This window comes from Acanthopagrus latus, chromosome 17 (genome assembly GCF_904848185.1).
Source record: "Acanthopagrus latus isolate v.2019 chromosome 17, fAcaLat1.1, whole genome shotgun sequence".
In the NCBI taxonomy this organism is placed as follows: Eukaryota; Metazoa; Chordata; class Actinopteri; order Spariformes; family Sparidae; genus Acanthopagrus; species Acanthopagrus latus.
Window position 1 is genome coordinate 10010275 of NC_051055.1, and position 26996 is coordinate 10037270.

General features: G+C 40.6%; 3 protein-coding genes across 5 annotated transcripts; all 3 read left to right on the top strand.

Annotated features, from left to right (window-relative positions):
• Positions 1 to 767: 767 nt before the first annotated feature.
• Positions 768 to 3748, top strand: LOC119005694 (macrophage mannose receptor 1-like). The gene is made up of 3 exons (XM_037073555.1): positions 768 to 1054; positions 1138 to 1780; positions 3026 to 3748. The coding sequence occupies exons 1-3, from the start codon at positions 768 to 770 to the stop codon at positions 3233 to 3235; spliced, it is 1140 nt and encodes a 379-aa protein (XP_036929450.1). The 3' UTR covers positions 3236 to 3748.
• A 651-nt stretch (positions 3749 to 4399) lies between these two features.
• Positions 4400 to 9476, top strand: tmem147 (transmembrane protein 147). Its single transcript, XM_037075862.1, has 8 exons — positions 4400 to 4553; positions 5385 to 5487; positions 5903 to 5972; positions 6141 to 6206; positions 6314 to 6450; positions 6545 to 6629; positions 7883 to 8004; positions 8580 to 9476. Exons 2-8 carry the CDS (start codon positions 5411 to 5413, stop codon positions 8698 to 8700), a joined length of 678 nt encoding a protein of 225 aa, XP_036931757.1. The 5' UTR covers positions 4400 to 4553; positions 5385 to 5410; the 3' UTR covers positions 8701 to 9476.
• A 2525-nt stretch (positions 9477 to 12001) lies between these two features.
• Positions 12002 to 17586, top strand: sult2st3 (sulfotransferase family 2, cytosolic sulfotransferase 3). 3 transcript variants are annotated; one of them, XM_037075971.1, is made up of 7 exons: positions 13036 to 13412; positions 14908 to 15116; positions 15225 to 15351; positions 15471 to 15565; positions 15969 to 16149; positions 16298 to 16445; positions 16617 to 17586. In XM_037075971.1, exons 1-6 carry the CDS (start codon positions 13274 to 13276, stop codon positions 16411 to 16413), a joined length of 867 nt encoding a protein of 288 aa, XP_036931866.1. In that variant the 5' UTR covers positions 13036 to 13273; the 3' UTR covers positions 16414 to 16445; positions 16617 to 17586. The 3 variants fall into 3 exon arrangements, with proteins under 3 accessions (XP_036931867.1, XP_036931866.1, XP_036931864.1); XM_037075972.1 differs by lacking the exon at positions 13036 to 13412 and adding an exon at positions 12002 to 12306 and having other exon boundaries at positions 16298 to 17586; XM_037075969.1 differs by having other exon boundaries at positions 13039 to 13412; positions 16298 to 17586.
• Positions 17587 to 26996: the final 9410 nt, after the last annotated feature.

Here is a 26996-nt window from a genome sequence, read left to right on the forward strand (position 1 = left end):
ATCTTAAATATCATAAATTAATCTGTCTTTTACCTTATACCCTGTAGTGTTTCTGTAACTTCTTGGTCCAATATAACCCCTGAGCCCCATCAGTTTGGCTCAAACACCACTTAATTATATGCCTCTGATTTTTCTATTTGAGGACACACTGGCTGTGATGAATCTGTGGCTGCACATGGATCCATGGTTGCCATTTGTATTGTAAGCACTTCTTTACCCCCATTTTTTAGATAAGTTACTTTTCCTGCGGTCCTAATTACAAAACTAAGACTTAACATTATAATCCTTAAGATTTTAATGAAATCAAACTCAAATGTAAGATATCTATGGCCTGATTCTTTTCTGCAATAGCCATAAAATATTTTCATGCTCTGTAGACATACAGCTTACTGTATTTCATATAACTACAAGTATTTATTTATTTTTGTTTACTTTGGTATCAAATAAGCCAAATCAACCAGTGGGACACAACTTTCCCTTGGTGGCATAAGTACCATTGATTGGGATTAAGTGACCGTGGTCTGGCAGTTCAGTGAGTAGAATATAAAAACAAAAAAAATGTTGGCGTGACTAGGATGACTGTAACTCTGAAGTGGTGTGGAGAGGTGGTACTGATGAGCTAGATCTTTGGAGGTGTGTCTACATGGGAGTCAGCAGGTGCTGTATGTAGCTGCTATAAGAGCAGAGTGACAGCTCCTCTCCCAGCTGACTGATGAAGGCTCTGCAGACAGACACACCGCTGACTTGACGTGTAGACGGGACCAGTCATGGGGAAACGGAGCAGCCCTGAGCTCACACTCACACTCCTGCTCATGGCCTCTCTGCACTCAGAGGCGTTCCGCATAAATAAGTGGGTTTACTATTCACCGCGCACATTGACCTGGACAGAGGCCAGACTGTACTGCCAGAAGAAGCACACTGACATGGTTACCTGGGGCGCAGTGGATGCTGCCTGGATGACTGATTGGCTGAACACACTTGAGGTCCAAAATGTCTGGATTGGTCTGGCCAGAGACCCTGAGAATCGCTCAGCCTGGAAGTGGATAAATCTGAAGTGAGTGTTTAAATGTGTCAGTCTAAATGTAACAAGGTTAAACAGTTACTAACCTGCAGAAATTACTCATTTATTTTATTCAGGACAAGAGAGGGGCTCTCAGGAGGCGATGTCTCACAGAGCGCCAACTGGGCCAGTGGGAAAAAGAGCCAGCTGTGTGCCGCTGTGTCAGATGAGTATCAAAAGTGGTACACAACTCAATGTTTGAATGAACATGGATTCTACTGCTCAGTCACAGACAATATAAGTCATTATGGAGACACCCTTGATTGGTACAATGCTTCTAAATACTGTCAGGCTGAGTCTGGTCAACTAGCCACCGTCACCCAAATTAACACCGGTGAGTTCCAGCTGAGCGGCTGGATCGGACTGTACCAAGGGGCTGATGAGACCTGGCAATGGATCGGAGACTCGCAATCTGACTACAGAAACTGGGTAGAAGGGGAGCCACTAAACAGAGACTGTGCCTATCTTAATGTTGTTGATCAGAAGTGGTACAGCACAGGGTGCTCCAAAAAGCACGAGGTTGTCTGCTATGATGACAAACTGTTGGTGGTAAAAGAGAACAAGACATGGGAGGAGGCTCTGATGCACTGCCAGAACATTGATACCAAATGCTCTGACTCCTCGGGACACTGCATCATCAAACACTATCTCCTGAGCCTGGAGCTTTTGTCTGACTATGACTATGTCAGAGAGAGGATCTACACTGCCACAACCGATGAGGTTCGAGACACACATTAGCCAAAACTATGGACAATTTCACTTAAAATATTTTTGAAATGAACCAAGTAACTAGAATAATTTTTTCCCCCTGACAGGGCTGGGCTTTTGATCCTTTAAAGTGACGCAATGCGTCTACCTGCCGCACCTTTTCATCAGTTGCATATTTAAAAAGCAACAATCATGAGTGATGTTCACTTTTCTAATAGTTTATTTGAATCTCCATTCGAGGAATACAGAAATAAAAACATTCAAACATTACATTATTCAAACAAATTAGAAGAAAAATGATCAAAGTCAACTTTTTTTTTTTCTGATAATTGATCTCACATCCCTTCAGATTTATCTCGCAGCCCCTTTGTAGAAATCTCTGGGATAGAACTTGACATATTATTAAAAGGAATGAGAAGTCAACTTCAGAAAGCCTATATAATAAGAGTAATAGATTTAGTAACTAATACTTTATTACTGTGAGTTTTTTAATTGAATATAAATGCAAGTAATCAAATGATGAAGGCTCTTTTAAATGTATTGGTTTACCAATACATGAGACATTAAAGAATGAAGGGTGGCTTGCTTTACGTGCTTTATGCTTCCAAGATCAATTTACTGAAAGACGCACTGCATAATTTAGGGGACACCATTTTATTCAGAAGAGAAAGATCTTCAATGACTGATTATTTGTGCTTAAACAAACTAAATAAACAAACGTTTTACTTTGTTTATATTTGGTGGACCCTGCCTTTCTGGTTCAAACTGTGTTCTGGGGATCTTACTTTCCTCTGAGTACAGCTTGACCATTCAGTTATGGAAAAGGAAAACAATTAGTTTGTATTATGATCTCATTAATTTTGTAAATACAAAATACTGAGCCAGAATTTTGAATAAACTACATAGTGCCCCTTTAAAATGATCTCATAGAAATTGCCATGCACTGTGCGTGTCAAAATGATATTACTTTTATTTTTTTGTTTAAGAAAACATTTTTTAAAAGAACATATGCTTCCATTGAGGCATCAGCATAAAAAGAAAGATGTATCTGAGCTGTTTAATTAGCCAAACCGACAGCAGCATTACCTGGTTTGCTGTCACTGTCTTTTCAACATTCAGTTTAAATCTCAGCGGATTGAAACCAGACTGAAATCACAACTAATAAATCATGAAGTGAATGAAAGTGTAAGCAGTCGCAGATAATGATTTAAAAAATAAATAAATAAAACTTTTACAAGCTTGCCCTGTTTTCTTCAGGTGTGGACGGGCCTGCGCTTCCTGGGAGGGGAGTGGTTGTGGGTGGATGGTCAGAAGCTGCAGGACCAGGGGAAGCTGCCAGATTGTCCACCCCAGCAGAAACACTGTGGCACCCTGTCCAAACACGACACCAACAACTGGATCATAAGGGACTGCTCAGAAAGAAGAAACTTCATCTGCTATGGAGCCAAAGAAATGGTAGAAACATGAAACAGAATTTCACAAGGAGAGTTTAGGTTTTTCACTGCTCTTAATTACTGTATTATTAATGTGTTTAACGTAGCTAACAGACTGAGCTCTCTCTATCATGGGGACCTATATTCTCTATGTTTTGTTGTGATTGTAATAATTTCTGAAAAAAGAAAATGTGGTACTCAGAGACATGTTTCTCTGTTGATTTCTCCATAGGGTGTTTGTTTTGTGTTAAACATTATATCTGTGTAGTCTGCACTGTAGAAATTCACATAGACATTTACACAGAGACATAATCGGCAACTTTTCATTTCAACTGTCATCATAAACATGAAACTCTTACTGTCTTCAGTTACCTCCTGTGCTGGGTGCTCGCTGATCTGGTGTTGGGTTTTCATGTATTGTTCTGTTTTTGTTTGTTTTTTTGTTGGGAACCAAAGTTAGATAATAAATACCATTCCATAAAAATGAGGTGTGTTTAAATAGGACTGTCTGCTGCTTAAATATGTCTCTGCAACCAAGTTATAGAGGTTGTCATGAGATACTTGAGACATTTCAGTTTAACAGTTACCTGACGTGAAAGTAATTCACTTTACCCTGAATGAAATATGTAAAAATAAACTTCGGAGGCAAAACAAAAACAACAACAAGGCTATTCTTCAACAGCTAATTATAGAAATTGCACTCTCATGTCGTTCAGTTCTACAAATGTAACAGTTAAGGTAGCCTTAAGGCTTAGTAACCAAGAGAAGAAAAATGGCATGTTATTTTTATTCACCACTTTTAACCTGCTTTGAAGAAGTTTACCCTTCATTCAAATACGATTGTGACCCGTGTTTAGTAGATGATTTTAATAGGTGATCCTACTTCTAGGGAGCTGTACATTTCTATCAGTCATTGAGTCCAGTGCTATAAACTTTTCTTGACTTTACCTTTCATCTTTTATTTTTTATTTTCGATCACAGCTTATCACAAGGGTTTAATTACTTACAACAACTAGCAATTTCCAAATATCGGATTGTCCTGAATGCACCACAGTTCGAAAATAGGAACCATAATTGCGCGAGCACATTTAATCCTACTTTTAGCGACAATATGCATACAAGAACACCATCACACCTCAATTAAGTATTTTATTAACTTAAGTCAAGTCCATGTACAGTAATAGCAGTTAACACACGCTGTCTGACACAGAGGAGAGCATCTTGCGGACCACAATTTTAAGTTCCGACCGGTGAAGTTGTCGGAGCCATTTCGAGGTGGAGCCAAGTGTGCTTCCGCTTGTCATTCAACGCGACAGTACGACAGTCTGCTTCATCTCAGCTCTTCAGACGTAGTAAGTTCTGCCTCTGAACGGCTATATTTGACAGTATCTACCTTATGTTTTAAATGCTAACGTAATGAAAGCTAATCACATGGTTAAAGTCAACAGAGAGAAGTTACCGTCGAGGTTTTTAGCTAGCTGCTGGAGCGTGTCCACACCGGTGACGGGATTTTTGCTTAGCTAGCTAACATACAGATTATTCATGCCCTCAATGACATTACATAGCCTTACAGCCCAGCAAGTTGATTAAAATGACACTTGCTGAACATGTTGCATGGCGATGACAAACGTGTTACCGCTTCGTAAATGCTGTAAACTAGCCTGTTCGCCTGTTACATTGATTAGTAACAGTGTAGTCAGGGACCAAACGGTACATCTGGTAGTTTAACATCATGTCAACGACAGTCTGTTAAAGTAGTTTTCTTTGTGGAGATAAGAACACGAAAAATTCAGATAGATGTTCTGAAAAATAATGTATGGTAATGCAATTGTGTCATACAATTGTTGAACAATAACCACATAATCAATTGGCCAATTAGACTAGTGAACAACATTAATGCAGTCATCTTGTTTTAGCTCCTGGATCGCAGGGATGTGTTCCTGTCTTTGTTTTATATCATGGTGAATTGAAAATGTTCATATTTGGGGCTGAAAGACAAAAAAGATATTTCAACATGTCACCCTGCCATCTGAAATGTGTTAGAGGCATTTCACAATATTGTGTGCAATTGGAATTATCATATTTCATTAATATCAATGTTGTGGGATTGGAATTTAAAAAAAAATCTGTGTGGCCAGTTGTTCTTATAAATGTTACTCTTCTGTGTTTCTCGTTCTCTCCAGGGAGCTGAATTTTGCGACCAGACATAATGACGCTGTTTCACTTCGGGAACTGCTTTGCCCTGGCATATTTCCCTTACTTCATAACGTACAAGTGCAGTGGCCTGTAAGTGTCTGGAATCAGAGATCTGCAACCAGTGTCCATCGTGTATTTCGTGATCAGTTAAGCATAATACAAATAGATGATTGCAAGAAATGACTGTGCTGTACCACATTATTTTGTATTCCTCTGTTGTAGCAGCATATGCTGAGGCACTAAGAAATCTCTTAATAATCTGCTTAGTAATGTCAGAGGTTTGGGTGGGGGGTCTATGTAATCTTCTTAGCAAGGTGTGGTGTGCTCTTGAATTTGGCAGCCTTTTGCTGAACAACATAACTTTTGTTTCTTTAGTCGCTCTTACTGCTTTCAAATCTTGAAATCTTGCATCCCTGGATTGCCTCATCTGATAAAAACTTGTGTGCTCTTGTTTTACAGTCCTACCATTTAACTGGCTAACCGTTATTGTGTGTTCAATCTGTAGTTCAGAGTACAATGCCTTCTGGAGATGTGTCCAGGCTGGAGCAACCTACTTGTTTGTCCAGCTCTGTAAGGTGAGTGAGTGTCATGGTGATTAAACTGTCTGTGATCATTTTGAAAGTGATGGGAACAAAAAAAATATAATTTAGCTTGGGAGGCTGCAGGAAGAAGCACAAACTATGTCATTAGCTTCATTGTGTTTGAGAGTGTAAATATTATGTGTGTATCCTTCTGTGTTTCAGATGTTGTTCCTAGCCACATTTTTCCCCACGTGGGAAGGAGGAGCTGGAGTTTATGACTTTGTAGGGGTGAGTGTGAAACTTAGTCATAATAACGACATCACAAGGAAAGATTTACATTATCTCACACTATTACCAGCTTACATAGGAGGCTGTAATGTGTGTTGGTTTTCCAGGAATTTATGAAGGCAACAGTGGACTTGGCGGACCTGTTGGGCCTCCATCTTGTGATGTCTCGTAATGCTGGTAAAGGAGAGTACAAGATCATGGTGGCTGCCATGGGCTGGGCAACAGCAGAACTTGTGATGTCCAGGTAAACAGTAACACTGCTCTCTGCAGAAGAAAGCTTTAGTTTGTCAATTTATTGTCCATGTAAACACTGAAGCTCACTGATTTGTCCTTTGCAGATGTCTTCCTCTGTGGGTGGGAGCCAGAGGGATTGAGTTTGACTGGAAATACATCCAGATGAGCTTTGACTCCAACATTAGTTTGGTGAGTAACTATCTATCTACTATCTTCTTCTGCTACTTCTGTTACTTCTGTATAGCAAACTAGGGTTCCTTTGCACAAAGTAGGAATGTAAACTTAGTTCACCTTATCCAGATCACCAAAATCTGTACCTGTGCAAATCTGAGGTGAGAACTACAGAAGAAATTCAGAACAGTCCTTTTAAATGATCATTTGTGAATCTCATATGAGCTAGGATTTAGCACTAAGCAGCTGTCGGTACGAGCAACCTTTCAGCTGAGAGTTACCATTTAGCACAGCCATGCATTGAACTGTTGCTGCTGCTCTCTTGACTGTTCAAGCTTGTGAGGGACATTGAAACACAAAGCCTCAAACTCATGTAAGTAACATCAGTCACTACTTTTATGTCATCATATATTACAGTAATGATGATGATGTATTCATGTTTGTATTCAAAATAAACACTTTGCTGTTGAAAAATCATTTATCCTGCTAGCCCAGCTCTATGGGAAATTATAGATGGTTAATAAGTTACTAGGCAAGTAGACAGACTGTAAATACACCTATTGAAAATACAAATATGAATATATTGTCATGTTATTGTAATATTTGATCCCATGATAGTAGAATTAGACTGACTCTACTGATGTGTGCAGTCATTCTAGCAAGCTTGGAATTGTTGAAAAGTCACTCATACATATTAAAATATTCATTTGAATGCATTGGTATTTGTTTTTGCAGTTCAGAATTCAACACTGATGCTTTGTTTTATATTTGTAATATATATCACAGTCTATATTATCACTATCACTATTTTAGATATCTCCTTGAGGCCCACAGTTTTCATATAATTATATTTTGTGAACTTTGGCTTGAAATAAAAGAAGATACATTCTCTGACCAGCAGGGGGTGGTAATACATGCGTTAGACCCGAGGAGAGAGGTCTGAGGGGCTGTAATCAGACTGTCTTTTTCTTCACTTCATCTGTTGTCTTTTCTGTCGGCCATCTCGTTTCCTTCCCTTTTCACACTTTAAAATCATGTTTGGCAGTCTTCTTCCTTTTTTTTTTCATGTTCACTCCCCTTGTTGACAGTAACACTCAGAAAAGATGACAATAAGATTTAAAAAAAAAAGTTTTTTTAATTCTCAATGTGCTTTCTCTTTGGCTATTTAAAGGTCTATTCTTTTGCTATTATATACGTTATACAATGGGACTTGAGTCTGTTAAAATTCTATAATATATATATGATATAATAATATTTCTGTTTGTTTATAGGTCCATTACATTGCCATGGCAGCAGTGGTGTGGATGTTCACACGGTATGACCTTCCTAAGAGCTTCAGGCTTCCTGTGACTGTGCTGTTGGCTCTCTGCGTCTACAAGGCTTTCCTAATGGAGTAAGTCTGACTTTACACACACCCAAATTTGCTTCTCACTCCTTAAGACATACTACATACAGCACACAGAAAGATCGATTAAAACCATTTATCTTCAGGAGAGGGGTTTTTTTTTCATGATTTAATTTCAGTGGTAAAAAAACAATGATATGTGTTAATTTGTAACCTTTAAAGGTGAAGAGAGGCAGCATGTGTTACCTTTGGACAGAGCCAGGCTGGATGTTTCCCCATGTGTCCAAACTATATGTTGAACTAAGCTTACCACGTGATTTCGCTCAGTGGTATTAATCAGAATCAGAATACTTTATTAATCCCCGGGGGGGGGGATTTGTTTAAATTAGACTCTGTATCAACTTTTTGTCAAAGTATATAGATGTATGTTCAACTGGCCTCCTGTGTAGTGGCTGCACTTTACCTTACACACAACAGGATGGTACAAGGGAACAGCAACAGAATGAGCAATACATTTTTTTTTTAATCTGTGGCTCTGCTGGACATTTTGAGCAGTGCAATGCTTTGTTTTGTTCTTGCACATTGTAACCTGCATTGTGTGTTCCTCTCTGTTTTGTCATCAGGTTGTTCGTCCATGTCTTCCTGTTGGGCAGCTGGACAGTGCTGTTGGTCAAAGCTGTGCTGACAGGCGCCATTTCTCTCTGCTCTCTGTTTCTCTTCGTCACCCTGGTCCACAGTAATTGAGTAAAACTCAGCACCCTGGGATAAGCCTTCATCAGTCTCTCTGGTCCAGATTGGACCGGGGTCATCATGAATAAGAAGCTGCCTCCTGAAACTGTTTCAGTCTTACATCACACCAAAGCCTACTGAAAAATGCTGTTGATATTGTTTTTGTTGGACTGATCTGATGTACAAAACAGGCAACTGAAAAGCTGTCAACGTTTAAAACAACCAGCTCTTCCGGTCTGATTCGTCTGCACAGATAACTGATTGAAAACATGCACTCAGGGTGAAGCTTTGTTTGCTTTCAGGTAACCAGTTAAAACTGCAGGATGAGTTGTGACATCAGGAGGCTTCTGTATATGACTGGTTTACCAGATTGTTTGGTTTTGTTTAAAAGGTGAATTTTGTATCGAAACGACCACAAGTGAATTGAAACTATAAATAACATAATTCTTTTCTATATGTCTAATGAGCCAGTGTGAATGCTTAGGTGAAACAGTAAACTGATTTATAACACGAGTGACAGTGATAGTTCCTTTATTGTTCATTATGTTGCCACATGTTTATCAATTTATTTATACTCAAGTTAATATTACAAGTAGTCAAATATAACTAGCAGTTTTTCTCTAATTATTGAAGAAGTTGAAAAGATCAAAGATTAAATGAAGATTTAAAGTTTAACTGAAAGTCTAATTGCAGCAGCAGTATGAATACAATGCAGTTCACTCAGCATTATGACCACATTGTTAAATTGAGAATCTGTGATGTTGACATTAAAGCGAAGTCTCTTTGTCTTATCCATGGTTCCAGTGGCTTCTTTAAGTCTTGAAAGATCTTACAGTAAAATTATGTCATGAATTGTCTTTAATTTACAGTAAATGTACTGTAGATATTACGTTGGTGAGTCTACAGCTGATGGGGAAATTCTAACATACTGTAATGTGCCATAGCAACACAGTCTCCAGAATAAATGTTGGAAAGTTTTGTTTCTTCCAGTCGAAAATGTTATTTTTTTCTCCCCACAGACACAACTGGAAATTATCCAGAGGTCTCCTTAAACTGTCCAGTGTTGACACAGTTACGAATGTTGAAATGAAGTCTTGAACTGGCTTGACGGCCTTCTCACTTAACTCCACATTTCTTCGGTTTTCACTGATCCCACACTGGTCCTATTACACTTGATAAAGAGACAATGAAGTCCTGAACAGCAACCTGGGAGAGGACAACTTTAATACACCTGGGTGAGGATGGGAGGGAGTGAAACCATTTAACAGGCGGGTTAAAGAAAAGCGAGACAAAGAGGTGAACGTACCTGAGAGACTTCAGTTTCAGCAAAACACCTTCAGTGTAGAACAAAAGTGACAATCCAGTGAAATGTTTGAAGGAAAAAACTGGAATAACATTTAACGGAACATTCTTAATTTGGTTTCTCATGGCACAAAATGTAAAGAAAAAATGGGTACAATTATCAACTTTACAGAAACTGTCCAGAGGGGAATGCTGCAAAAACCTTGATTTACTAAAGAATCTAAGTTAAATTTGAATCATGTGAAGTGAGTGAACCTAGTTACATTCCAGAGGTTTTGCACAAAACACGGGACAGCTTTTGTAAATCAGTATCACACCAGTCAAATGCAAGATTTTTTTTCCATATCAGATGGTCATCGAGGGCACAGACAGAAAGTGGCTCCTTAGAACACTGAATTTATCTCACAGAATCCTGTTTCTGTCACAGAGGACGTGAGACAGCATAAAAGGAACTGCATGATTCAGACCTTCCAAAGTTTTTGTCATGAATTTAAGCTACCAAACTGCTGTGATGATTCATCCTAGCAAATTAATCATTAGTTAAATGTATAACAAATAATTTACAATGTAACAGGGGTTGTTTTTCTACTACTATTGTTATATTGCAATACAGATTTTACTTACGTGCTCTTACTTTTATAACATTTTCAATGCATGATCTTTTTCACAGTGTGGTATTGCAACTTTTACTTAATGCTGCAATCTTTTTTTGAGAAAAAAGTGGATATAGTCAGAAAGTTTGAATGCAACAGCTCCCAGGTCCCTCCTTCTTCCTCTCTGCTGCCTTCACAGCCCCTCTCCACAGAGGAGCCTGTCCTGAACAAGCAGGTTTGTAACCACGGTAACAGAGTACACCAGATAACCAAGAACAACATAAGCCCTGATTGTTCTCTTACTGACCAATACAACTAAATTACCATGACGACTGCCTCATGCTGATCACGGTGGATATCACGAGTAACAAACAATATTCCTCACATTGCGGTAGACAGAGTTGCCAGGTGCTCATTACTGGTGCGACATTTTTGCCATGCTGCCTTTCTGAAGCATGAGTAATGTTATTTCTCTAAACTAATTCAACCACTTCAGAGCGTCCTGAACACAAGGGTCATTACAGAATTGGAAGACAGTTGGGCTTTGGAATGTTCAAAAAATGAGCTTTATTGGCTCATCTCAGGCATAAAAGGATCTTTTTCGTATTACATGTTTCATTTAATATTTGCTTGGTATTTGCAACCCTGTTACCAACAGGGTTCCAAATACATGCTAATTTCAGCTTTTCTCACAAATCTATGCTCTGGGCAGTGGTGGGGCAATTTTCAGCTGTGTTGTTGTTGTCTGTTCCCCACCATTGTTTACAGTTTGGGCTGAAGCCTATCTGACCAGGTAAGAGCAGGCACTGCCTGGGGGGGGGGGGGGGGGGGGGGGGCAGCAGTGTATGCATGAGAATGATTGACATTTCTCAGACACTCCACTTGGCTCTGATTGGTTGTATTGAGCCAGGCGGTGGATTCTTGCTAATCCAATTACAGCCACTGGGTGGAGCCACAGATTTTTACACAGCTGACCTGTATCTTATTCTACTGTCAGATCATAATGACAATTTTAGAAAATATATAACAAAAAAATAGTAACAGATTTAAGTCAGGGATCTGTATGCTTCCTTCTTGTGTTTTAGTTTACTTCAGTCTGAATGTGTTTTCTGCTTCTCCCTTGCTCCCCTCTCAGCTGGGGCCTCCTCTGGACTCCAACAATGCTTGCATTATTGAAATGTCACAATAGGCTTTCCTGTTACCTAATACACACACACACACACACACACACACACACACACACACACATACACACACACACACTTTTGTGTGCTGCTGCTGAAAAGGTTACTTGCTTGCTAGAGAGCGAAGGCTACACTGACAGATTGACATTAGCCTGAACTTGTGACTTCCAATGAGAGGGGTGTGTCTCTCCGTGAGGGTGGTGCCAAGCTTAGCACACGAGTTGCATACCTTACATGTTATGGTTTTAACAAGAAGGGGCTTGAGCGGCAACTAAAGAGGAGCTCAGGGAAAAGAGACTGTAAGACCAGAAGAACTCCCAGAACTGGTTCAGAGAGCAAGTCTTCAGTTTTCCAGACTAATCCCGTGCAGGAGCCTTAAAACACCCCTGAGGCATCTATAACCATTATGATCTCCGATGAGTACATTCACTACCGGGGTATTCTTCTGCCCCCTGTGGCTCACAATATGGAGAGCTTGGAGTATGCCCAAAAATTCTCTGTGGAAGACACAGATGTGTTTGCTGTGACTTACCCCAAGTCAGGTACGATGTATTCATTCTCATATCTGTTGTGTGTCTGTCATCTGTCACTCTAAATCTTGAGGGATGTGTTGTGTCTTATGGGTATTTTTCCTCAATCCGGCAGCACACACATACATTCCTAATGATGCAATGTCATATTCTGAGTCCACGTTGTCCATGTTATTGGTGCCCTAAAGCCCCAGATTTATGGACTACAGATCAGATGCTTAGAGAACCAAAAGACATTGAGGTACTGCAGCTTTTAGAGGAACATCAGAAGACTACCGAGCTGCCCATCTGTAACATGTACTATGCTTCTGTGTCAGTCTTTCACTTAGTGTTGCATTTATGTATGTGCTTAAGGGAGTTTACCAAATTGACTCTTTGCAACCAGCAAATCCTTCTGCGGTCTTTCTGTTGTTTCTCAGTGGGCCAGCCTGAAAGCACTGCATTTAAAGTGCATTAACTTCAGCTCATTTCAGTCATTCTTAGTTTTTTTTTGTTTTTTGTTAATAAATAAAAATATGAATCATATGGAGTTGCTCAACATCAGGTCATGAATGGAACCAGTGTCTCAGCCTGCAGTTAAGTCAGTCTACTTGCTAACATCATGATACCGTTTAAAAAGGATGGACAAAAACAGGGTGTCAAATGAACATATCCTAAAGGTTTTTTTATATAGTTCAATAAAACAACAGAAAAACTAGTACACTTCAAGTTAATTTCATCAAGTAAACTTAAGTACATTAAATTCGTTCAACTATATTTCCCAACTCTTTCAACCACTTGCCAGTTTCGTAAGGTTAGCTCTGAGTATATTAAATTGTAATTGTAAACTTTAGTACACTTTGACATTTGCTGCTCACTCAGTCAGTAATTGACAGACACCACCCACTATACAGCTTGTGCCTTTCTCCCACATCACTTGAATGCAGCAGTGGAGACACTATCGGTTGATTTAGAGATCCCTTAAACTCCTCGTTCCATCATGTCTTCTGAAGAGATGTATTTCACGTATAATGGACTGCTGCTGCCCAGCGAGACTCACTCCTTGGAGAGCCTGAAGTTTGCGGACGAATTCACGTTTAAAGATGACGACGTCGTGGCTGCTACGTATCCGAAGACAGGTCGGTGTTTGTCTGCACTGAAGACTAAAGCTTGTGTTGGTTCACCGAGGAGTCGCAGTAAAAACCCGCTATGGACGCGTAACGTGACAAACTGTTTATCTGCGTTGCTTTCGGGTGTCCTGCTTCTTCGAACGGCGCATTGTTCCTGTTTGACTGCATGTTATGAGTTACAGAGTTTGGCTCACAGCGAGCGTAGCTCTGCTGTGAGTGCCAACAGTGGCGGAATCAGGCTGTCTGCCTGACAGGGGCCAGAGAAATCAAATGGACACCAGCAGGTGTCCCTTCTTAGGGCTTAGGGCTAACCAATGCGCCGCCTTGTTGCTAAAGTAAACACATTATGTAAGTGTAAGTTACAAAAGTCATACTGGATCATCGTTTAAATTGGAGTTCAAGGTTTGGTGCAACCCAACCTCATAAAAGTGCCGCATGCCACTGCACCTCTGTAATAATTAATGATGAGACTATGAACTGTTCAACCTTTCAGAGGCTCCTGGAGGCATCTTATTTTCAAGCATGCAGCCTACAGGATACTACTTAATATTCTTTTATAAATGTCCAATAACAATAATAAGTCAAATTGCCCATCACCATTTGCAGAGCACAATATGTCATTTTTTAACTGTTTGTTTTGTCCAGCAAAGTATCCAAACACCAAAGATGTTTGGTTAACCTGAAGGTTTCAAGCCAAGGTAAGTTTTGTGCACAGAACTGACCCTGAGTCTTTGTAAATCTTTAGAGTTGGTCTTCAATTCCTCTGAAGGCTGCAAGCTCTGAATTAAGACACGACAAGTCAAACGGCCTGTTTAAAATGATTTCTAACCCTCCAGTCAATCATTCTCCAGTATGTGTGAACAGTGATGCGGCCACACGCTTCTAATTAACTTCAGCTTCCAAATGGCGTCAGGATCATTTTAAACAAATTTTCATCTTAGTGTTACATGGACTTTTACAGATTTCAGCTGTGCTTTAGATGATATGTAGAGCAGAAATACTCACATTTGACAACCATCAGTTGAGAAAGACTAATCTGAGCAAGTTGCAGACTGTGAGCTGTTCCCATGGGGTATAACCTTGTTAAGGAAACAAAAGCACATAGTGTTGTGTGGTCCGAGAACGTGATGTCTGGGAGATGTGGAATGTGCTCTTCTGTTCATTCAGAGATTTACTTTCCTTACCTCCTTATTCTTATTCAGGGCTACGGGGACTTCCCCAGGATACAGTGGACTGAAAGCTGTGTAGCCTCAGTCTTGAAGAAAGAATATTTTGATAATTGTCATTTATTTAGCTTTTTTGCTGTTGTACTTTTTTTTTTGTTTCAGTGAGGTCCAGTTGATTCAGTTTTGTCTAAAATAGAACCACCCAGTGTCAGATTTTGACGACCCTTAATTTGGGTCATATAGTGTTGAGTGCCTTATCGCTCTGCTGACGTATTGTCCTTGCTGTAGAAGTCAGTGCTTGTAGTCATCTTGTTACTCATTACAATTCTTTTCTGCAGGTACTATCTGGATGCAGGAGATCCTCCCTCTGGTGCTGAATGGTGGAGATCTGACACCGATCCAAACCATCCCCAACTGGGACAGGGTGCCCTGGTTGGAGGAGAAAAGATTAGCAGTGGTTGTTGATAGATTAACTTCTCCACGGGCGATGGTCACACATTTTCCTTACCACCTCATGCCCCCCTCCTTCCACGCCTCCAAAGCCAAGGTAAATAATTTATTGTCTGTTGTCACCATGTATTGTCAGAGGAGCTCCCGATTGCCATGTTTCTGTGACAAAAGTGTCTCTTCATGCTCAGTTGTCTGTAACTGACAGGTGATCTATGTCATGAGGAACCCAAAGGACGTCATGGTGTCCTCATACTACTTCCACCAGATGGCCGGATTCCTCAAAGATCCAGGAACATTTGATGAGTTCATGGACACATTCTTGGAGGGCAAAGGTCAGAGGTTACTTAGAATTTGCATGTTGATAGCATTTTTAGGACAAGGCCATGTTTGTCATTATTGCCAATGTCAGGGCAGTTGTTGATTGCATTTATGCTGTCTGTGTTGTCTGCAGTGCTGTTTGGAAAATGGACAGACCACGTGAAGAGCTGGAGGCACACAGAGCTGGGAGATCGAATAATGTACATCACATATGAAGAAATGGTTCAGGTGACATACTCTGATCTAAAGGCCAGAGGTGCTGGTTCACTCTGAACATTAAATGTCTTGTTGAACGAGCGAAAAGTGTCTCAAAACATCCACTGTGTCTGCCACACTTCCAGGAAACAGATTAAGATTTTCCTTTTTGTATTTCTCCGACTAAAAATTTCCATCTTGGTGTGTGTTTTAAGGCCACATGTAACCAGATATATGTTACCAGAGAACAAACTGCTGTCTTGAATGTTTTAGTCTGAGCAGCAGTCTCAGTCCAAAGTTGATCATGTCGAATGATATGTCAGTGAAGTTACATGCATTATGAAAAAAGTTTATTTGAGATGTCCATCATATAATAAAGGCAAACACCAGTTGCTCCACTTAAATAAGACTGTATGTCCATGTGCCCCTCATTCAGGACCTTCCTGCAGTTCTCAGGATTATGTCAGACTTCCTGGGCCGTAACCTGAGTGAGGAAGTCATACAGAAGATAGCAGAACATTGCTCCTTCAAGGCAATGAAGGTCAACACAATGTCTAACTTCAACATGGTCCCAAAGGTACTGATGGACAGCGACAAATCTCCTTTTCTCAGGAAAGGTGAGGATCCATGTGCTCATTATTAGTTTCTCTGATTTAGCTTTCATTTACAATTATAACTCCGTTGAAGATTATTAGTCATTTCAGATCCAATCAGGTATGTTGGTGGTTTAGATTTCCTCTGAACAACTGTGTGTTTTTATGTTAGGTGTTGTTGGGGACTGGAAAAACCATTTCAACCCGGAGCAGCTGGCCAGATTCACATCAGTCATCCGCAAAGAGCTGGAGAACGAGAGCTTCTCTCTGCCTTGGAGCTTGGATTGAACAGCAGCTGAAATAAAATCAAGGCATATCAGGCATGTGGGAATTTGGTACAATGTGTTAGTTATGGTTTTAATATCAGTCATATGACGAAAAGCATTTGATATACGTTCTACATTTTTACATAACAAGAAACTCCTTTGCATTTGTTAACTGGATAAATATTTTCTCATTCAAAAAATTGAAAGAACATTGATCATCTACAGAAAAGACCTCTTCGTACTGGGATGCAGAAATCTTTACTGACCACAAGAGGTGATTGTCTCAGTTGACCGTTGTGACTCCCCTGTCGTCTGCAGTGTGGACAGACTCCTGTCAGCTAATAGGGCCTTATAGCTCTATGGCTGAATGGGCTACTTGCTAACAGCAGCTAGTCGATACAGCCAAAGATAACTACAGCAGAGGGTATGTAGTGAGCAGCAATAATAGGTTATTCAGCCCTCTTAAGTTTTGGTGCTACCCTTCGAATCATGTCAATTTCGTACAAATGACACCTTTAATCTACCCCGGATGTAGATGTTGCATTTACAAAAAACACATCCCCGTAATTTGTTTTAAGGTACCAACAAGGAAATGCTGCTACAACAAGCTCACAGCTGAGCTTCTTCCACCCTCAAGCTCCGGGACCAGACAGATTTCATGATTGGACGCACAATGTTCTTCTTGCTAGCTTGCATTATATCCCTACACAATGTCACTTTTGTACAGTAAATGTTTTGGTGCTAATTACTGCATGATTTACTTGTAATTTTTTTCTACTACTACTACTACTACTACTACTACTACTACTACTACAGTCTTTTGCTAAGTAATAACAGATTCTCATGAGGCAGTCTTGCATAGTTACAAGTTTCCCATCAGTGTCAATCTGTCCAATAATTTACACCAGGAAACAGAAGGATCAGAAACGTAGTTTGTTAATTTATTGTTGAGTTTGATTGATTTGTTTTCTTTGTATTGAGCTGTCAAATTTCTACTTTTACTCAGTATTTTAAACATTTAGTGAAGTCTGTATTGACTGATCACATGTTGTCATTATTAGGGCGTTTCACATTAGAGTTCACTGTTATTGAATTATTACTGGACTGATTTGCATTCCTTCAATATCTCAGTTGCGATTGTTGTATGCTTCCTTAGACTTTTAAGAATACATTGGAATAAAAGTCTACTTGGTCATCTGTTTCTTTTTTTCTTCAGGTGTCTGAAGAGTTTGTATGTAGAAGTTGGTCTGTTTGGTTGCATAGGAGACCATTGAACTTTCACCTAGAGGCACAAACTTGCTACCAAGTTGAAATTAACCTCCTCGAGGCAGACATGTATGATTCAAATGTCAATGTTGATATGGTTATTAAAGGTTAATGATCTGTTTTTAATGCTCCACTGAGGCTACATCTGCTATAGACTGAATGTTTGAATCTTGCTGACATTCAACCATAAGTATCTGTTTTCAGCAGACGAGCTCAGACAAGTTGAGTGCACAGGACACATCTGGCATGAAGTTGCAAAGAGCTGATGTAAAGTAGTGGTGGGTTAATAAAAAAACTTTCTAGCTCTAAGCAAGTCAAAGGCAAAGATGCTTTACTCATAAGTGTCTGGACTAAATCCAACTAAAAGCCCTAAAACACAACTCCGTTGTGTAACCAGGTAGCTGTTCGCTGAAGCATTTAACATAGAACCTTGATGACTTGACAAAGGATGTAAAGTTATAAAACTGCTTTCTATAGCAGACATCACAAAGTGCTTTCACGTACAGTAAAACAAAGTAAAAAAACAAATCAACCTTGACAACAGTTTCTACTTTGTGTAGTGTTTCTACATACCTTCATAGAATCAGATTCATCTGTGTTGGTGTACATCTGAATATTTTTTCACTTACTCACTCCAGCTCTCGACCTGCATGTTTACTCATCCATCCTCGAGAGGCAACACAGCCGAGCAGCAAACCCGGGACACCATGTTCAAACATGTCTGGACTCAGCAGTCAAAAAGGAAGGGAGGATAAAGGACACATCCTATCTTTTATCTCTCACGTGGGTAGACACATCTGTTCATGTAGAAAGTAAACATCAGGGCATGAGTTCGCTGATACTCAAGTCAAACGAATGCTGCTGCAGATCACTTGTCTACTTGAAATGTACTTGATTCAACCAGTAGGTGGCAGTGAAGCACCACCACGGTTTCTGCAGACTGTGCCCAGTATAGTAAAGAGACCAGGGCAAAGAAAGTCTGGCAGACACAAATGTCACACTGATAGTCAAGCTTTTTTACTCATTGACGTTCACTCAGTTGCTGAGTGTTGCCTCTGTAAATTGGCCTGTGACCACTTCATAGGCACACTTTACTTCCAGGGAAACACGCACTGGACAGAAGCATCATATCTATATAAATATCACTGTGTTGTCGCCCAAACGTAAAGATGTGAGTCAGGCTTACAGCTGATGTGTTGTGGAATCGAGACGCTGGACAATTTGTCAGTAATTTTAACCCCCAGTCATCATAGTTTTGTCACTTCAAGACAGAGAGTCACGAAAGAGATGTCAACATTGTCACTGATTGGGGTTTGACATGATCTACAATTAAACGAATATAATAGACTTGTTTCTTAATGTCTATATACAGTAAGGTACACACGTTTTCTGTCTCAACACCAGTAAACATCACACTTCAATATGTAAGCCAATTCTCACAAACTTTAAATGGAAATTTCAGTGCTGTGCTGGAAGCTGGTTGCTCATGTTCGCGGCCTCTATTTCCTCCGTTTCTCTGTTCGCAGAGCAGAGACTCACTGAGACGAGGCACTTGAGAATGTGCTTAAAGTTGAAAGATTTAATTGCTACAAATTTATGAAATAGACCCTTTTAAACCAATTATCTCTTTAAAATGTATAGCAGCTCCCAAATCTGTTATAACTTCCATCTCCTTGAGCTGCAGGAAAAAAAAAACTGTTTGACAAGCCGAACAAGACTGAACTTTTATATGACTCATGTAAATCAACAGATTTTGATTTCAGAAATACACAGTTCAGCATGGCTTTGGAGCACCTCAAGTCAACCACGGAACAATTTTCTCAGCCATTAAGGACAGCTAAGGAACAACCATTCTGTTTCTGGGGCTGCTACGTGGTAAACTTGCTTTGGGGAAACATTTCTCGGTGAGACAGTACTGATTGTTGACTATTTGAACGTTTTCTGGTAACCAAGCGACGGAGCTGTGGCGGTCCAGCATGGCTGAGCACGGGTAACAGACTTTACAGACTTTAAACAAATGATACCAAATATTTTCGCCAAAGTGGCCATAATGTCAAAGGTACAGGCAAAGCAGACCGAATCTTCAGCCAAAACATGACGCCCAAAGTTCTTCAGAGAAACAATTCATATTGAAAAAGAAAAGGAAACAGTGTGCTGGAAACACAGTTCCTACCAGTGTTGTCCCCCCGAGGACTCTCAGGTGGACCTGAGGGTCCCAGGTGTCTCAGAGATGACAAAGACTGCTGCTCCAAACAGGAAAAAGTAGAGCAGAAAGTCAGCCAAGAAAAACAAGTCTGCAGTTGAAGAGAGAAAAGCAACAGAAGAGGACCTTTGGTTTGACGATGCAGATCCTGCTGACATTGAGGCAACATCAGGCTGCAGGGTGAACATTCATTCATCCAATACGCCAAGGCCACCATGAGGCTCTGCATGCCTGTGAAGAAACAGTGGGAAGTAGAGATTCAAGAGAGCCTTTGGTATTTCAAGCTCACCACTACAAGGGGAGTTTTGTTTTTTTGTTTTTTTTGTTTTTTGGAACTCTCAACAAAAAGGGGAATAGCAATGAAATGAAAGATGGCCACAGGTGGGACTTTTTCAGCCTGAGCTCCCGAGACTGGACGATTCAGGAGTTGAAAGATCAATTTTGCTGATTTTAAAACATTTAAGAGATTTTATTCACACTGATCCTTTCAGCCATTTCCTCCTTAGATATTTCCAAAATTAATTTCCCAATATGCTATCAGTCATTGGCTTTTTTGTCATCCAAAATCCTTTCTGTGCAGTTGAAAACTCAACTTTTCATGACTTGGTTATTAATCATTTGATTCATGGATGAATACAAAAAAAGTTGGATGTTTTGGAGAAATTATAACATTTAAAAAAAAAAATTCAACAGATTTTCACTTGTACCTATATGTAATCGATAATTCATTAACTTAAATGCTATAACCAGATTCTTTTCCCTTGCTAACAACATGTCTAAACGCTAAGCACAAGCACACACACTCCTCTACTAGCAGGATTCAGATGCCGTGGTCCTTTGCAGAGTGAATGTGACAAAAGATTGTGAATGTAGTCATGATTTGATTTGAAGCTTACTGACTTCTGCCTATTGAGTTATGAAAAGTTTTGAATCTCAATACGTACATTTCAGTCAGTGTTGATTGACCAAAACCACTAAGCCACCAGGAAGTGGTACTGCACGCTTTTCATTTCATTGTTTTTGTCCTTAATGTTAATTGTAAATTGTTGCATTTAAAGCTGAACCGGTTAGTGCTGAAGAGAAGCTCTGCTGAGTGTGTGTTTGCGTTTGTGTGTCCCTCCCAGCTCTCCGTCCCCTGAGCTCTGACACTACGTCAATTACATGGTGGCCTTTTGTGCCCAGGAGGGGGATTGAGTGTGTGTGCGTGCACGTGTGTGTGTGTATCTGTTGAGGCAGACGGTGCGGTGCCTGCTCCAGGACACCCACCTCGCTGCCGCCCTGTGCCCACTGGTCCTGCCCTGGGCTGGCCCACAGGATGCTAGCCTGCTTTGATGCCCTCTTCTCATCAACTGACTGCAGAGACACACGCACACACACAGACACACACACAGACAGACACACACATACACACACACACACACATACACACAGATAGCCAATAACTCCTCAGAAGATCCTGTAATCTCTTTAAAGTCTATAACACTAAGTCAGCCAAGACCTCTCATGTCCGTTGACTTCCTCCGCCCGGAGCAATGCTCACATTTCTCCGACGAAGCTCCAGTCGAGACAACGAAATGCTTTGGTTTTTTTGTTTTTGTTTTTTTTGATCAGTTGCAATGTTTGGAGTAGGCTGTCCAAGATGAAATTCACTTCATGGAACTGTAACTTTTTTTTTTGTTGCTTTAGGTTAGATGTTACACTTTATGTCTTCATTAGACATAAAGTGTAACATCTAACCTAAACCTTGTGCCTCTGGTCTGGTTACATTTAGGCACAAAAACAACGTGCTTATGGTTCGGAAAAGATCATGTATTGGCTTAAAATGCTTGCTTTGGTCCCCAGAAACATCAAAAATATCCACCGCTGTCATACTTACAAATGATAAAACACAGTCTTGAACTGCGGTCACTGGCTTGGAAGCCTCCTGTGAACATTTCCATGGTTTGCAGAAATGTTAACTGTCAACATTTAGTTCTGCTGACTGGGCTGCATGTCTGAGGTCTTTGTTATCCACTAACCTGTCAAAATAGTTTGGAGGAAGTTGCACTGACGATTCCTCTAAATGTCTGATAACACACACTGATTTTGTACAAATATGGTTGCAGTTCCAGTAACCACACAAGAATTGTGACAGTTATTTCAAAACTATCAGAAACCTCGGGCTGATTTCCTGGCCGGGGTTTCTGGGCCAATGTAACTTTAAATGTTACTGCATGTCCTCCCCTTGTCTTAAGGTGCAATTTGTAAGATTCATTGTTGAGTCTCATTTCCAGGTCGCAGTGAATTAATTCCTCCTTCGAGGTCATTTCACGACCTGGAAATGAAAACTGTTAAGTCTAACGGTGCATTCCACTGAACTCGGGGGAAAGAAACAACCTCTGACACGAAAAAGTGCAATGGATCGGTCATCCAAGTTGGAATTCCAAGACGGAAACACAACTTTTTACCTCTTTGTCACTTCTCACTCTATGCAGGATGCAGGAAATACAATTTTATAGTAGTCATTTTTTTTCTCATTTTGCCACTTTCATTTACGTGATGTGTACTCAATGGAAGACTTTGAGAGCAGGTATAGGAGCCAGGAATATCGACTTAGAAGCTGCAACTTCTGACTTGGACCATAATTTCCAGGTTCTGTACCAGAACTGGGAGCAGTACATGATACTTAGCCTTAAGCGTTTCTGCACAATGTTGATGGTTGGTGTCAGTGTTCCTTCTAAAATCTAAAATCTTCTAAATCATGCCAAGAGAGCGTATAAAAGTTTTTCTTAAACTGACAAACCGATTCACACATTAAATACACACTTAAACCGAAAGGCCTGAAAATCAATCCATTTGGGACACTACTTACATTTTCTTTACATGAAGCTGTCTTTTTTATGCATTATGTTCCTGTGTCATTTGCATAGCTAAATTGTGCATGCTTGATGTCTTTGTTAGATACATACAGCCCACTGCCACCCTCCCCTGGGTCATATTGCCTGCTGTGGACAGCTGCAGATTGGCCAGTGATAACATACAGTGCAACATCTAAACATCCTCTCCTCCCTTTTTGTATGACACAGGAAAGTCATTAGGAACACTGATGAACCATCACCCCTATATGCCTTCTTGTTACATACAGTACACAACAATATTGGACCTCACAATGGTAGTTCCATGTACTTGTGTTCCTTAAGTTTTGTATGAAATTGCTTAACCGCTGATTTGACCTAAATCCAAAAGTTTAAAATAAACACTTCATACATTTGTGTGACATCTATACATACGCTGTGTCTGTGTTCTCTTGATTGAACACACACTTGTCTTCCCTAGAATACGACTGATTTTCAAACAACACACATTCTGTCACATGCTATCTCTCCCATCCATCCTGCCACTGTCAACATACCCATCATCCGCTCCTCCGTTTAATATGAATGCACCAACAGTGCTGGCACAACACATCCACCATGTTTCTCCGGGACAGGGGACAGGCAGTGATAAATTGACCCAAATTTTTTCAGCACTCACACAGACACACACACTCCTCAGTCACGCCCCACCCTGGGTGTCTGCACAGTTCCGGGCCGTGGGGCAATTAGCAGTAATGGCAGGAAGCTAGTTAGCGTTATCTGCTGCCATGGCGGCCTCCACTGGCACTGACTGACCCTGGATCAGTCACGTAGAGACAGACGCAGCGTCAGACAAAAAGCCTGGGAGAGGGGAGGACGTGGAAAGAGCCTACAGGCAAATGGCCTGAGAGGACATCCATTTTATTCACCTGCTGCTGAGCTTCATCTGGAGTTGGAAATGAGACATGCAGGAAATAAATTGAGAGTGTGATTAACTAAACTTAAATCTTCTTTCTGCATTCATTTGTTGATTACAGACTCTGCATCGGGACCACAGTAACATTTCCAGGCCAAAACTTGAACACACATTTCACTGTTAATCAGAAATGAATAAACCAGCAGATATGACATACAGTCCCGTTTATGTGCCACTCGCCACTACACCTCCCGGCTGCAGTCACGATGTCTCTCCATTGTATTAGCAGCATGTGTCTCTTCCTGTATGCATGACACTGCACGCACGCCGGGGAGTGGGTGTCTTGTTTGAGGGGCGACAGGGATGACGGTATGAGTGGTGTTGTAAATGTGGGATGGGATGTGGATGTGGTCAGGGAGGCTAAAAAAGACTAAGCAAAATAAACAGCAGAAAACCCTGACTGAGCCTCCGCCACAACAGTCACGTAAGTGTGACACTCCAAGTAACATCGCCAGACTGGCAGGCGCACATGGATGGAAGCATTCCAGGTCACTGTGGTTTTATGTAGCTTGAGCTTTAGGTTCTAGGATGACAAGCTGACTGCTGTAAGGCAAAGAAACATGTGCAAATGTATCACAGACCTTTGAAAGTTATAAACTTTAAGGATGGGGATCACACTCATGTCTGGCTCTTATCTATCTAGCAATCACACACATATGTACATTACATATACAGGGAAAGCTACTTTGAAAGCTACCTTTTAACTTCACACTGGAAGAAGTTGAACAACAATAAAGCTATCCTGGGGAGAAATCCACACACACACACACACACACACACACACACACACACACACACACACACACACACACACACACACACACACACACACACACACAAATCAAGACGTGATATGAGATGAAAACAATATAATGCGTTATTGATGGGAAAGTGCAAGAAATGTCAGCTTTGGTTTTGGATACAATCAGAGAGCCTTCATTTCATATCTCAGTGCTCAGGGCAATATCTTGAAATTTGGCTCAAATGTCCATTTGGACTCATTGTGTCACTGTGACCTCACAAAACACATGTTCAGCCATTACTCAACAGTTCATAAGATAATTGGGACAAAATTTACACAAATGATAAAATGAGGATAAATAGGATATGATAGGATAAAATGATGAAGTCATTACATTTTATATTCAAAAGATCAAAGGTCAGCTTCACCGTGAAATGTTCGAGTCATTGATAAACGCCACAGCTCAGAAACAGCGACTTGACTGGTGCGCAGAGGCATATGACTGCAAGGCTGTAATTCTATTATGTCTAACTATGTGTAACTATCTCTCCCGTCTGTACTGGCTCTGAAGAGATCCTCTCCTAATGTTGTTTTAGTGTTAGTTATAGGGGTGGAAATCCACAGTCCTCATTCTGTGCAAAAATCAATTGAAAGCTCAACCAAACTTATAAACGTGGCTTCAGCAGTTGACAGATGAAGTCGATATATTCCAATGTTTCTGAGTTCTTAGTACAAAGTTTCCTCTTCCTATCAGTGCACTGGTGAAGGAAAACATTTTCAGAAAAATAGAAGGGAATTTTGTATTTAAAGGTACAGTAAGTGATTCTGGAGAAGGATGAGTGTGTCAACAATTACTCTCTTTCCCTCTTACTGTTTCTTTAAAGAAATCTGTAGGGTTGCAAAATATCTGAACATGTACCCCCCACCTCTCTGGAAGTGCAAACAGTGTGGACAGGATGAACATTTTTTTTCTGCAGGGCCAGATTTGGCACATGGGTAGCGATTTCTTCTCTTTGTGTGTGATAAACATAGAGGGGGTTTACTGTATGTGTTTGTGTGTGAAATCTTCCCTTTTCCCCTCATCAACTCCCCCATGGCAACACTCAACAAAAGAAAAGGTCTCAGTCAACGCTAGAGCCTGAGATAAGACCCACTAACAAATAACTTACCGTAATGCAGCATGGAAAGCTTACGTGCCAGTTTGCCCAGTGCTTGTCTCTGAACATTTACCCCTGACCGTGGGTGCTGCTGTTTCCACCCTGACTGATTCTTACATGTGAATCCTGTACTTGCAAGCTCCCGGCATGAATGTTCATTCACAAAATACATTCTGTTTCTCCCAACATCTGCGTCTGACTGAAGGTCCGAAGCACAGCGGCTATTCCAGGCAATCGGTTTGTAATGATGTCTATTGAATGAGTGTGTTTGGAAGAAAACATCCTTAACGGAAGTTCTAGTAAAATGGCAAACGGCTCGCGGCCTGCTGCAGTGTTTGGACATGGATTCATTCACGCATGTCATGGCATGCAAAATAAACTATAAGGCAAATAAACAGGGCTCCATTCTCATAAAATATTGTTTGTGTTGATAAGATGGGATGGAGCCAACAAACTCCTCTTTAGCTCAGAATGCCGATGGAGACTTTGACCGAAATGCCCCATTGTCACATTATTCAGGCAATTTTGTTTTAGTAAGTCGATGACAGAGGACAAATCTAATTTTAAGCCCGCCTGAGCACATTTATGGCTATTAATATGGGAGCGTTTGTCAGCATCTGAATTCATTTCTTATCACTTAACGTCCAAATGAAAGACTTGAGTGTGGAGATGCAGAAGCAACGTGTACACACTCTCCCCATTAGGTACGCAAAAGACAGCTGATTAGTCTACGCACACATGTGGAGATGCTTTGTTTCTGCATACCTTCCTTGTATTGTTGCTACTGATTGTATTTTGAATTTGAGTGATGCACAGCGACATTGACAGCACCGGTCTATAGTCTAAACGAATCATGCAGAGTGGCCTCTGATGACAGATTGACAATGGACTGAATGAGTGAAGAATCCAAAGTGGGCTTCTTTAAGCGCTTTTCTCTTCCATTTTACATTCAGACAACAGCCCTGAAATGCTATCACAAGATTTTAGGATGAGCTCCTGGCAGCAAATATTTTGTCAAGGCATCCATACTCTTAAACCTTATCCCTCATCCTTATGCCGTGCTTTGACAAAACTCCCAGCAGCATTTTGCTGAGTTATTCCATTTGATATGAGATGATGTAAATCCTGAAGCGTGTTTTGTCGTGCTCAGCTCTCAAAATCTGATGATGTTGGAGGCTGCTGTTTAACCACTGAACATCAAGAGCACATCTCTAAATGGATCTGCCAGAGCTGGTTTAGACGTCCTCGATGTTCAGATGAAAGATCTGATGAGGGACTTAATAGCGACAATCAGAATTGTTTAGACCAGACATTCAAGGCCCTTTGATGAGCGACATGGCCAGTGCCATAACAGCGCCATACTTCGGCCCACTCCCAAATTCTTGTGACAACGGCCGAAAACCAAGCAGACAGACAGGTGTTAGAGG